Genomic DNA, 13,621 nt, shown 5'->3' with positions numbered 1-13,621 from the left:
TGAAGGATGCTCTTACGTCTTCAATTGCCACTTACCACACCAAGAAGATCATAGTCTCCGATCCAAGTAAGTTTCTTCACTATGGACTGATCCCTGAGTCCATGTATAGGTGCGTCACGCCACACAGCAAAATCATGGCTGACTACAGCACCAGAACACCCTTGCCTCCTAGGGTTCTGTTTGAGGAACAACGTGCTGCTCTTGATGCCCTCGATCAACCTGCCAACCGTGGCAAGAGGGCGAGCAAAAAGGAGAAAGCGGAGAAGAAAGAAACCGCACCAAAGAAGGAGAGAAAGAGAAGGTCCTCCAAACGCAAATCTGAGGCAGAGGCACCTTCTCAGTCAAAATCGAAAAAGGTAAAGAAGATGGCTAAAAGAGCCAAAGGGTCTCCTTCTTCTGAATCAGAACCGAATGCACCATCAGAAACAGAAGTTGCTGCTCCTCAAACCGAAACAACACCCGTTCAGTCTCCTCAACAACCATCTTCACCAGTATCTCCTCAGATTCCCAAATCACCCTCTCCACCTACATCTCCCCAACTTACCAAATCACCCACTCCTCATACTTCCCCAAAAATTCCAACCCCACCCCAATCACCCACACAGAAGGTCACACTTTCTGTTCCTATATCTATCCCCCTAACCACAACAGAACCTAACATTCCCTTATCTATTTCTCAACCTTCATCCTCTATCTCCACGCCCATTATCACCGAATCTGTTACCATCCCCTCTTCCCAACCACCAGTAACGGTCAATGTATCTGATACAAGGGCTACTACTGTGGTTGAAACCCCGGTCATCAACCTTCCCCCATCTCCGTCTCCATCCTCCAACCCCGGTGCTACCTTGGGGGTGATGATGAAGAGTTCGACTCTATCTATTATAGCCCCTACCGGATCCCTACAGACACAGATGCCGATACCCCTGTTTCAAGTCAGCAGATTCAGGAAATTCACGCCAAACTTGACAGTCTGCTGGCTGACAATAAAGCCTACGGGGGTGTTGTGCTCAAAGCCTTCATAGAGTCTGCGATCAAGACGTACACTGACGCCTTGGATCGTTCAACTGACGCCATAGATAACTCAGCCGCTTCATGCTCAAAAGCCACCAAGGAAGTTTCCGAGGTTGTTCATACAACTCAGATCTTTCTTGATTCTCTAAAAGCTCACGCTGACTCTAGTGCGTCCAAATTTCAAGCGTCCGTAGACTCTTTTTCGGCTACCCTTCAGGGTGAAACCACAAAATTTGAGGCTCTGCGCGCTGACCTCAAAACTGAATCCACTTCATTTCTCAAATCTTTGGATTAACGTTTTGCCTCTCTGGCAGCCGAGAGCACCCTGAAGGAAGATCTTGTCAAGTACTAGGCAACCATTGACCTACAAAAGATCCAACTGGCCCAGGCACAACAGGAAATTACTTTGCTACAGACTCAGCGGGCAGTTCTTCAAAGTTGTGCTGGTGATGTCAAGAATATGCTAACAAATGTTCTTGATACCCATGATCCCTTCCTAACCCTCACTATTAGACAGCATCTCCAGGCGAAACTCCTTCCTACTATTAATATCTTAAGTGAAATGAAGGGTGTCTCGGAGAAGCTTGTTCTTCTAAGACAAGGGGGAGAGGAAGGTGTGTCCAAGACAGAACCGAAGGTTAATGTAGCTTCGGGTTCTGGGAAACAAGTCCTAGTTGAGAGTGAATCAGACTCAGACGAAACTATCACTGAAGCTCTTCAACGCAAGAAAAGGGACAAAGAGCTTGATGAAACTCTAAGGATAGCTCGAGAGGCCGAGGCCAGGGAAAGAAAGATCAGGGAGGATGAGGAGGCCATTCAAGCCAAGAAGACTCTGTTCCTAGATTGGGATAGAGACACACTCATCACTCAAGCGATTGAGTTTCCTTCCATATATTGGTTGGAACCGATTGCATCCTTTGAGTGTGAAAATACAAAAGACTTGCAGTTCGACATGCCCATCACGCGCAAAGCTTTCACATTTCATTGCTTTGATGTCACTGCCGATGTCCCTCATCCGAACCTGAAGGTTGACAGAGAGCTAATAGATTTCTATCTGAAATATGGTCAACCGTAGTACTTGACATGGAGTGCTCAGAAAATCATTAAAGTCAAAGTACTGAAACCGACACAGGCTGGGAGATTTGTGAACGTTAATTTCAAAATCAACAGAGGAACGACCAACACAGAACATCTTATTTCTCTGGCAGATCTTCCCAGTCTGAATCCGCATGATTGGATTTTGCTATACAACATTCTTCTCTCCAACCAAAGAGAGTATGAACCAATTCTTAAACATCTTAAAAGAATGTTGGCTTCCTACGTCCATGAGCTCGCCACCATGGATCAGGAAATAGCAAAAGTTATGAACAAGAAACCGACCGTCAAGCCCACTTCCAAGACCGGAGATGTTCATAAAATGAAGATAGGGCAAATTGATTCTTCCAATCTGACGGTTATGTTCACCAGAGGCGACAAGCATAAGTTTTCTACAGATTGTCTGGAGCATATTATCAATATCATTCACCGATGCAAACAGAACTCAACAGCAGACAAGAAGAACTTCACTGACATGCTTCGTTGGTATATCACCTTCAGGCATCATATTCTGGCTTTAATACCGAAGATTTTTGAAACGGTAAAGAAGCCCTCTGCTGTGAAAAGAGAATGAAGGTCTCGCTCCAAATTGACGCAAAGGGGGAGATTGTTGGGTTGAAAATTATTTTGAAGATTGCGTCTTTTGGGCTCGACAGATTATGTTACTTTGTATTCCGGTTTGGGCCTATCCAACCGTGAACCTTTTATGTTTTGTATATAAGTTTACGCTTGCATGCATATTAGGTTAAGGTTTTTAGAGATCTGAAAATAGCGATACATCTAGACTATAACAGGTTTCTTTGATCGTTCCTGTAACCTTCCAATCCTCTACAGTTGATGTTCATAATCGAGCTCTTCTGAGGATTTTGTTTAATCATTCGACACGTTTGATTCCATCTTGACTTATTATTTTTATTGCATTCATATTGTTTATGTTTATATACTTGTTCAAGATCTAATCGATCTTTATAGATTAAAGGTTAGTTTAATCTCATCAATAACTTAGAAGAGGTATACCGTAATCTAAGCTATACCATATTTGAAAGATAGGTGAATGACGATTCACCAATTTCCACCATGAAAACCGAAATATTAGATATTAGGTTTTATTGGTTTTTAGAAATTCCTAGATTCTTTGAGATTCAATGAACTTTTCAAAGGCATGTTTCAATCTCGAGAGTGCCCTCCAAGTTTTGTGACTGGGATACCGAGGATCACAAAACGAGGTGTGAAGTAACCATGCAAATCACTTGGTACCCTTAAAGTTTATCACTCAATCGATGTGCCGGTAAACCACACACGCTCCACCGATACTATAATAAACCTTAAGTCACCCTTTACCTACCTTGTTAAGTCCAAGTTAGTGTGCCGGTTAACCACACACGCTCCACCAACGACTTAGACAAAGTGTAAAGTGTAATTTCATGGATTAGCACCTTATTCACATTTTCCTAAAGTAACTAAGATTGGGAATTTAATAAAACATTTAGTTACTTTATAATATTCATCATACTTTGAATGAGAGTTTATAAGTCCTTGTCTTACCCGTTCGGCTAACGACCCTCCACCAATCAAGCAAGCGGTGGGTGAGAGTAGACACCCATTAAGTCACCATTTTATAGGCAACAACCTTATACCCACCTTATAGACCGGCTTCGTGAATGAGGCGTACTAGCGGTAAGACAACTTTATTCTTATACATATATATATATATATATATATATATATATATATATATATATATATATATATATATATATATATATATATATATATATAATTATTAAATCATCATAATATAAGTATAAGGGTTGAATTTTAACTTTTAAAATTCTAGGGGTTGGAACTAAAGTTTTAACTTAACTTTACTTGTTCCAAAACTTGAGGGCAAGTTTTGTAACTTTCAAAACTTTTTATTTCTTGTAACTTATGAGTTTAATAGAGTAATAAAATGAAGACTCTTCATTTTTCTAACTCTTGTGTTCTTTTAATGGTTTTAATTCAAGTGTGACTCTTGGTTTTTCATAACTTGAGGACAAGTTATGGACTCCATTAAAACACATTATGATCAAGAATTAAAATACCACATAGGTTACAAATAATTCCTATGATCATCTAAAACATCATAAGAACAAGAACATGAATATGAACACATTCATAAATTACACTTAAAACTTTGTAATTTTGATAACTAGTTGTTGTAAATGAATTAGCAAAGACATTACACCACCAAAAACAAGTTTTCAATTACCAAAACAGTTTGGGTAATGTTTCTAATTCATTTCCAGCAACTAAATCGAAATTCTGCAATCAGTCGACCCTACTCGCCGAGTGCATGAACTCACTCGCCGAGTTGGTTGAAGATACACATGAACTCGACGAGTCCCCCTATAGACTCAACGAGTCCACTCGCAGACAGCAAGATTTTCGACTTTTTTTCAAGTTTTAAGCACAAATAAAAAACAAACAAGCCTAGGCTCTGATACCACTGATGGGTTTTGAGCATTCTAACACTTCTTAAGTGTACTTGCAACCCTAATAACCTTGGATCTATGTTTGTCTAATTATCATGCAAAGTTGAATTCCAAGGTTATATTCCTATCTAGCATACATGGGGAACAATTTTAACTTAAAGTATAGATAGAATAACTTACCTTGTTGTTGTTTGTGTTCCTTGAAATCTTGTGAGCCTAGCACCCCAAGTGTGATGCCTCAAATGCTTCACACAACACCAAATGCTCTTGGAAGAACTTATGAGAGAACACACACTTCTCAAAAATCAGCCAAGCCCTCTTGTTTCTTAGTGTAGCCGATTTTGGTGGAGAATATGTTTCTTATATAGTGTTGACACATCTAGGGTTAAACCCTAATGTGTCATGACTCTTCATTTCCATGACCCATGGGTTTGTAACTCCCATGGAGCATCCTATGGGTGGAACCCAACTTGATAATCCATGGAGCCTCTTAGCCCACTATACAAGATATGGATGATTTACATAATCAACCCATATATTTAATTAGTTATCTTTTGATCACATAATTAATTCTAAATTAATTCTTGATCAAACTAATCAAATAATATTATTAATATATTAGAACTTATAATATATTAATAATCTCCAAGTGTTATTTCTCTCATTTAGTCTATCCAATTGCATGGTGCCATGCAACCCAAATGGACCATGCCGGGTCAGGTCAAGTACATACCAGAAATAGTTATGGACTTAGACACCTTATCCAACAGTTACTGCCATTGGCATACATTGTGATAGTATGGCTGCTCTTACTAGAGCACAAAGTCAGATATACAATGGCAAGTCGAGACACATTAGGCGTAGACATATTACAATAAGAGACTTGCTGAAGAATGGAATCATTTCCATTAGTTACATAAAGTCAAAGGAAAATATAGTTGATCCCTTGACAAAAGGCCTGAGTAGAGAGCAAGTTCTCTTCACATCGAGGGGAATGGGCTTAAAGCCAACACAATGAGTCACCACCTGGCGGAAACCTAACCTAGCAACATTGGAGATCCCATGGTTTAGGTTCAATAGGACAACTAGTTGGGGAAGACTCAAAGAAGCACTAACACAAAGGTATGCTCACTCCCATGATATTTGTTTTGTGTTTTTCCGTTGATGTTATAGGGATGAATTCTTTATTCTTAATAATGCTGATAGCTTTTACAGTGGAATAAGTACAGATTATTCCAGATTAGCATTACCTATGTGAGATGGATGTGAGTCGCATCTTTGGGAGCTGATATGGCTAAAGCTCTTTAAAAGTCTCATGAAGAAAGGATCGTTCATGACCGAAATGAACACAACGGTAAGAAATGATCTATGCTTAGATATGATATGTGTGATACTTCTTGTTTTTTATTCTACTATAAAAAGTGGTTAGTTCAAGACTCTAGTTCACTACCCACAAAGTAGATCCAAGTAGTACTTACTATGAAAGGTTCAAGTTTTACAACACCTATTCAGATGCATGTCATATCTTACTTCCCTTATTTGAATATCAAAGTTCACTTATTTTCTATTCAAATGTGGGGTATTATTGGAGTTTGAATAGAAAATGTGGGGTATTGTTGGAACTTTGACTACATAATTACAATGTGGGACTTATCCCACATTGGTGGAAGAGAAAACCTTCTCCTACCTTATATGTCTAGTCCCACTCATTTAACTAAATGGGTCAAGTAATGGGTTAAGCATATTGGGCTTGGGTTGTGGTGTTGGATTAGCCTAATTGGACTTAAAATGGGCTAATATCAAGAGAATATTTAATGGTCAAAAGATAGGCCTTGGGGCCTTGGGGCTCTTGGGGTCTTCCTGATTAATTAGATAATTTTTAATTACGAAATTAATTTTTATTCTTTTTTTTTTATTATTAAATTCGTAATTACTGAATGACAGGTTTTAACAGTTATTTTCGGTTTTGACAGTTTCCAACTATCATAACTAATACCTATAAATACCTGTTTCATTCATCTGAAAGGGGTTGCAGAAATCATTATTCACACCACAAAATTCTCTTTAAAAATTCGTTCTTCCAAAAGATGAAGGGAACATAGGAATTTCGTCAAAATCAAGAGAAGTTCTTGATTGATTGTTGTATCCTTTAGACAGATCCCCACCAGGGAAATTTCTGTTTTATGACACTGCAATTTGCAGGCCTCAATCTACATAATTTCGTTTTTGTGATTCTGTTGTAAGCATAAACCATCAAGTATGTTTTCTGCAAACTGATTCTTATATATATATATATATATATATATATATATATATATATATATATATATATATATATATATATATATATTCAATTTCGTTTGTTTTATTTTTGTTAATCTTGTTGATTGTATACTTCTAACAAGAATTGCACCTAAGGTGTTCTAGCCCAAACTAGTGCTTGTCTGTTTGTGGATGATGACCTCGGCCCTCGCTTCCTTCTAGCAACCTTTCTAGTTATCAAGGAAAGCAAGCAGACATCGGCGTTTTATATTTGAATAATGTAATTGTAAATGCAATAATTAATAAATACAAAAAACAACCAACCAAGAAATAAATCAGTTTAGATAAGCCCATTGAGATCCCATGAAGAAGAAACTAGATCATGAAAATGGGTCGGGTCTCCAATTCAAAATGAATAACCCATAAAATCTTTAATTGCGCCGCCGGTAGGACCAATAAATGAGTTTTTTGGTTTGGGGAGCTCCAGTCGAGATAAAATATACCAAGTAGGCTTAGACAGCCTAAGTCTCAACCCCACCCTTTTAGATTTTCCGACGAGGTGAAGTGGAAGTGCTTCAACGATGAAGGCTCCCTCCGACTCCGACCATCTCTTGACCTTCACCTTGGATGAACTCATATTTTTTGTTTCCTCGATGCTTGAGCCTGTTATCATTACAATCAACACACAAAAAATCCATTATCGGAAAACAACCCACAAACAAACATTCCAACTCTCGGATCGGATGTTGTAATACTATTCTTTTCATTTAAATGATCGTGAGACTTAACGAGTGGCAAAGTCTAACCGCCGGTGGGTGGGTTGGTATTTGGTATGGGGATATGGTTGAAACTTGACATTTCAGTAACAATAAAAATAATAATAATAATTTATGACACATTATTGTCGACATGTTATTTAGCAAAATTTCACATGGCTTTCATTTGAATTTGTATATTTAATGTTTTATCGAAAAATGGAAATATTTAAGATAATATTAAATTAAAAAATTATAGTCAATTTATAAATTATACATAAACTTCGTATAAGAAATATTAATTTATGAATGGTAGATCTTACTTTTATATATATTATGCTTAAAACCATTTAATTATAAACAGGCGTAGTGCATAAATAAATAAAGTAGGAAATGGATCGGTTTTTTTTACAAGATCCGTCCAAAAGTATATGAGATTGTTACTCAAGTCAACATCCAAAACACCGTTCAACTTGTACACATTTTTGTTGACGTGGATTTTATCTTATCAATACTTATTTTCAACGTACACACATGAGAATTATATTATATCTTGAAATGAAATGAGATGTCATCATCATGAAAAATAATATAACAATAACCTTGCATCGAATCGTCTCATCTCTAAAACTCAAATTATTCAACCCAACGGACTACAATCACATAACTAAAAGTCTAAAAATCCAGAACACCTCTTACAATAATAATTCCCCTAAAGTCTACAAAATGATACAGTACATAGCATATCATCTAAACTAGAAGCCGAGGAGTTAGGCAATGTACCTTTGCGATAAACAAAAACCGATAACCACCAAACCCAAAACCACAACTACAGATGGTGTTCCAATGGCCCCACCAGATATTGACCTACCAGATGAGAAACCAAACACGGTATAGAGCCTGTTATGTCAATATCAAGAAAGACATGAAATTAATGAATTGCTAAGTGCTAACCTGTCGATTATTGATTTTGTTGTGAGTCCAAATCCAAAGGGGAAGAGGGGATCATAATGCGGATCTCCTATGTTCATCGGGAGTTGGTCTACAGTTTTAAACCAAGTTCTGGGAAGTTTTCCGGTGAACTCATGGTCACCGAAAAGAACATCCGCCACACCTTGGCCTTCGGTGCCAGGTAACCAGGCAGCAACCAAAGCGTCGATTGCAGACATATACGGTTCGATCACAACCGGGCGACCGGATATGACGACGACAACGCACTTTATTTGGCTGCAAACGTTTGTGATGACACTTGGACCGGGATCCGCGATTGTCAGGTTTGAACTATCTCCAAACATTTCGGTGTAAGGATGTTCACCAACGATGACTATGGCGTAAGAGAAGTTATTTGATTTCATGAATTCAGTGTTGGGATTCTCATTGTAAGTGACTTCGGAGGTGGGGTCAATAGCGGATTTGATTCCGTTTAGGATAGTTGTTCCTGCATTTTTTTTAATCAATATATTATAAAAACAAACCCAAAATAATTGTGAATTTGGACTTGGTGGGTGGGATATTTCTAAAGTAACCTGTAGTGTTTTGATTCCCGCTAAATCCTTGCCAACCGATTGTCCAACCACCACATTGGTAGCCCAGATTATCAGCATGACTTCCAGCAACCAAAACCTTTGATGACATCTTGGGGAGTGGTAGCATTGGTTCGTCTGTCCTTTTCCCATTCTTCAAAAGCACTAGCGATTTCCTTACTGCCTCTCTTGCTATGTCTCTGTGTGCCTATATTTCTCAAAACCAAATAAATAAGACAGAAATTAAAACCCTGCGACAGAACAATTTGTACTACTGCCTTTGACGTGCATTGGTCTTAATTAAAACCCTGCGACAGAACAATTTGTACTACTGCCTTTGACGTGCATTGGACTAAGACCGGAACAGATGTCAATGGGACAAAATTTTCAATTTCTTTTTTTGTCCCACTCCCACCCAAGAAGCTCATAGATGAGGATGTGAAAGGCATTCACGTCTTTTTGCATTGACGAGAGATGAATTGCACCTTCTTGGGAATTGGATGCACACCAAACACAGTATATCAAAAACCATGGAGCATTGGGAAATGGATAATTGACTCACTGACCTGGCTTCCAACCTCGTTAACTAGACTGAAATCTGCAAGAGGGTTCTCAAACAGTCCCATTGTAAATTTGACTCGTAAAATTCTGCTCACGGCATCATCAATACGTTCCATTGGGATGAAGTTGTTCTTCACCAGATATGTGAGATCATTAATGAACTCTTTGTAGTTATTAGGGACCATCACCTGATCAAGAATATCAAATTGTTGTTTTGTTACTTACAAGAATCTACACCATTTACCTCTGAGAGAGAGAGAGAGAGCTACTAACCATGTCAATGCCAGCTAAGACGCTAGCCAGGACAGAGTAAGTGTAGTTGGAATGAGGAGGGGAAGTAATTCGGTCGATTCCTTCCCAATCTGAGATAACAAAACCCTGATAATATTTCACCCTCATTAAACAGAAAATCAATAAAATTTAAAATTACTCCTCTTTCAAAAAAAGGGTCTCCCTTCTTTTTCAAAAACCCCATTTCTAGAGATTAAGGGGGGTGTTTGGTTAGCTGGATTTCATGAGATTTACCCATCCGTAATTTGGTTGAAAATAAGTATAGAGTTGTCTACTACTGAATGAATTCAGCAAATCCCATCAATTTCATTTCATAAAGCCATGGAATTCAATTCCAATCCTCCCTTCATTTGTGTAAATGACTAAAATAACCTTCCTAAACCCCAATACTTTATAACTAAATGTCTACTGCTTAAAGCTTGTGGAGCGTACAAAACAAAAAAAATAATCCAAGGCAATCCTGTCATTTATCATTATTTACATTCCAAATCATTTGACAGACTTATAAACCAAAACATACATACAAAGGAATGGAATTGAACAGCCAACCAAACGCATGACAGATTCCTGCAAACACCAATTCCTTCAATTTCCTTCCAAAATTTTTTTTTTAAAGAAAGACCCTTTGTCAACGTATTTATTCAATGGATAACTGTTAAGCTTTCAAACTCCAAAAAAAAAAGGAGGGGAATTGTATGAATAACAGCAACCTGAAAAGTTGATATTTTAGTAGGAGAACATAAAATATACCTTGAAATTAAGCTTGTTCTTGAGGTATCCAGTAATAAGATCACCATTGGCATGCATCCTTTTACCATTCCAGCTGGAATAGGAGACCATGACTGTTGATACACCCTTGATGATTGAGTCATAGTAAGGGGGCATGTGGATACTTAGCAAGTCATGTTGGTTGGCCACTGTGTTGTTTTCATCAATTCCATGAGTTGTCCCACCATCAGCCACAAAGTGCTTTGCACAAGCAGCAACCTTGTCCCTAACACATACACACACAATTTTGATAATGAAGATGAGGAGGGCATTCATGTCTTTTGCACTGAAAATATCTATGAAAGGTTACAATTACATACTTTCCAGCAACATATGGGACACCCAACCGAGATCCCTTTGGAATTTCACCTTGCAACCCTAATATAATGTCAGTCATACTTTGAACAACTTTGGTATCCTCACTGTAACTCTCATAACATCGTCCCCATCTTGGATCTCTGCATACCTATAAATAAAAACGCAAGACATTAATAAAACTAAAACCTTGCCTTTATTAATGGCAAAAAAAAAGATATATACTTACAGCAATACAAGGAGCAAATGCATATGGAATGCCAGTGGCTCTAACTTCAGCAGCAGTGGCAGCACCAATTCTCTTCACAAGATCAGTGTCCCTGGTGTGTGCATCAAAGATTGTAACAAGTTTAATAATGTCTTGGATAAATTATGTTTCATTCATCAAAACATTTTGACTTAATCAATATTGGTCTTGATTCTTGAAACATAAATAAGAAAAACAACAGAGTATTAGAAGTTCAAACTTGCCTGGTGGCTCCAAGGCCAACATTATGTGGAAATATGGTAGCATTAATGACATTGTTGTGCCCATGAACAGCATCAATTCCATAAATCATTGGGATCCCTAAACGGGTAGAAAGTGACCCATTTTGGAACCCATTCACCATATTAATCCAATCAACGACAGTTGCTTGTGGATTCGGAACACTCCCTCCACCACTTAGCATGCTTCCTGCATTGATCATATAGGTTTACAAAATTGCTTCCTAAACTTGTAAGTTTTATCTACCTATTGTCAAAGCATTTCATCTTCTTGTTAATAAGAAATCTTTTCAAGACTAAAGTTACTCCTAACTTGTTCTACTGAGTTTCAAGGCTTTAAGCATTAAGCAAAACAAAGAAAAAGGAAATGATCTTATTAAGCCTGCTGTCTGTTTGATATTTCTAATTGCAGGGTGAATAACCAACTGTATGCATATAGTGCACATTATTTACCAATGAAGTACTGCTTCATGATATCAGGAGTAGCTGAAATCCTTTCAATCTGAACCATCTGACCAATTTTCTCTTCCATTGTCATTTTTTCCAAGAGATCTTTTACTCTAGCAGCAACAGGCTGTTTTGGATCTTTGTACTTAACATCTTCTGCCACCACTGCCACAGCCAACCACCATAATAATACCATCATCCCCAAGTATGACATTGACATTGATTTAACCATATTCACTGCAACATATCAAACATACATACAGCCTGTTAGCTTACTAACTCATATAAAAGCTTAAAGCGGAAGATAGAAGGCTGAAGAATGCGTCTACTTTCAAACTCTCCCTCAACATACAAGCGAAATCAAGTGTTCTTTGAATTATTAACATAACAAGGAGCAAATACAAGCAACAGACATGAATCCGATATCAACCTCTGAACCATATTATCAAGATAGCCACTCGTCTATAAATAGGTATGTGTATTTTACATCTATTTGTGCAAATCAAACAAAGTGCTATATACTCTGTTAACAAAATGGTGACAATAAGAGCGGGCACCAAGACTTAAAGCCAAGACCTAAGTTTCCAACTTATCTAAAACCTTAAGCCTCAAGCAGGAGGAGCCAACTGTTCTATTAACTTCAACAGAAATAAACTTATTATTGAGAAGGTAAATGTAAACAAAAAAAAAAAAATCCACACACCCTATTAGTCTCCCTTGAACTCACAGACACAATCAGTTGAATACGGTGGTCACAAATAAATTAGCTTTGAGTTGATTTCAATTCAAACACTTTCCGGTGGTCTCACCACCTAAATCACCAATCAGAGTATCAGAGTATCAGAGTATCAGGCTTTCTGTCATTTCAAAAGAAAAAATAACCTTATTTAAACAATGCTCTGCCATTATAAGATTCCTATATGAGCGCTACTCTCTATTTCTCCCATACACGACATCATAGCATTCGAAAACTTGAATTGATTGATGCATCAAGAGGTAAACCCTAGAACGAGGTTAATCGCAAGAGCATTGTGCGAGAACAAAAAAATAACAAAGTTGAAATGCCTGAATCAGCACGGTGCTAAACTCTAGGAATCAAAGAACCTCGAAATGAAGCACGGTGCTAAACTCTAGGAATCAAAGAACATCGAAATGAAGCATAAGATCCAGCGATTAAGAACACGTACCCATAGATAGAGAGTATCGAGAAATGCGTGTTACTTGGCAACTCGAGAAACTTTAACGAGAGCTAAACAGTAGTTACTGCAGCTGGAAAACATATGGAGAGACTAGAGAGTAGAGACGACTGAAATACAACGACGGTCTTTTCCTTTAGTTGCATTACATACCCCTTCACTTTGAGTTCTTCTCACTTCATGGCCTCATATGTTTTTAATTAGTTTTCGTATAAATAATGCCAATACTTTTTTGTATCCAATAAGAAGATTTTAGAAATTGAAATCATTGCTGAAAATCTATTCTGATCTGTATTTTTTTATAAAAAATATATAATATGAATGCATAAATAAGTTATTAAGTTTTAAAAAAATTTGTAACAACTGAATTAGAATTAGAATTTTTATTATTTATTAGATAATAATAATAAATAGTATATAAATAAATTTTGTGA

General features: G+C 37.5%; 1 protein-coding gene across 1 annotated transcript; it reads right to left on the bottom strand.

The window, feature by feature from the left end:
• Window positions 1-7,171: 7,171 nt before the first annotated feature.
• LOC145043417 (uncharacterized) lies at window positions 7,172-13,311 on the bottom strand. The gene is made up of 12 exons (XM_078992061.1): window positions 13,179-13,311; window positions 11,998-12,228; window positions 11,530-11,734; window positions 11,288-11,378; window positions 11,064-11,209; window positions 10,726-10,969; window positions 9,958-10,062; window positions 9,690-9,872; window positions 9,127-9,331; window positions 8,555-9,038; window positions 8,384-8,467; window positions 7,172-7,508 (listed from the first exon to the last, which is right to left on the bottom strand). Exons 1-12 carry the CDS (start codon window positions 13,180-13,182, stop codon window positions 7,421-7,423), a joined length of 2,070 nt encoding a protein of 689 aa, XP_078848187.1. The 5' UTR covers window positions 13,183-13,311; the 3' UTR covers window positions 7,172-7,420.
• Window positions 13,312-13,621: the final 310 nt, after the last annotated feature.

This window comes from Lactuca saligna, chromosome 4 (assembly GCF_052625555.1).
Source record: "Lactuca saligna cultivar CGN05327 chromosome 4, ASM5262555v1, whole genome shotgun sequence".
Taxonomy (NCBI): Eukaryota; Viridiplantae; Streptophyta; class Magnoliopsida; order Asterales; family Asteraceae; genus Lactuca; species Lactuca saligna.
This window is presented reverse-complemented; position numbering and strand designations above follow the sequence as displayed.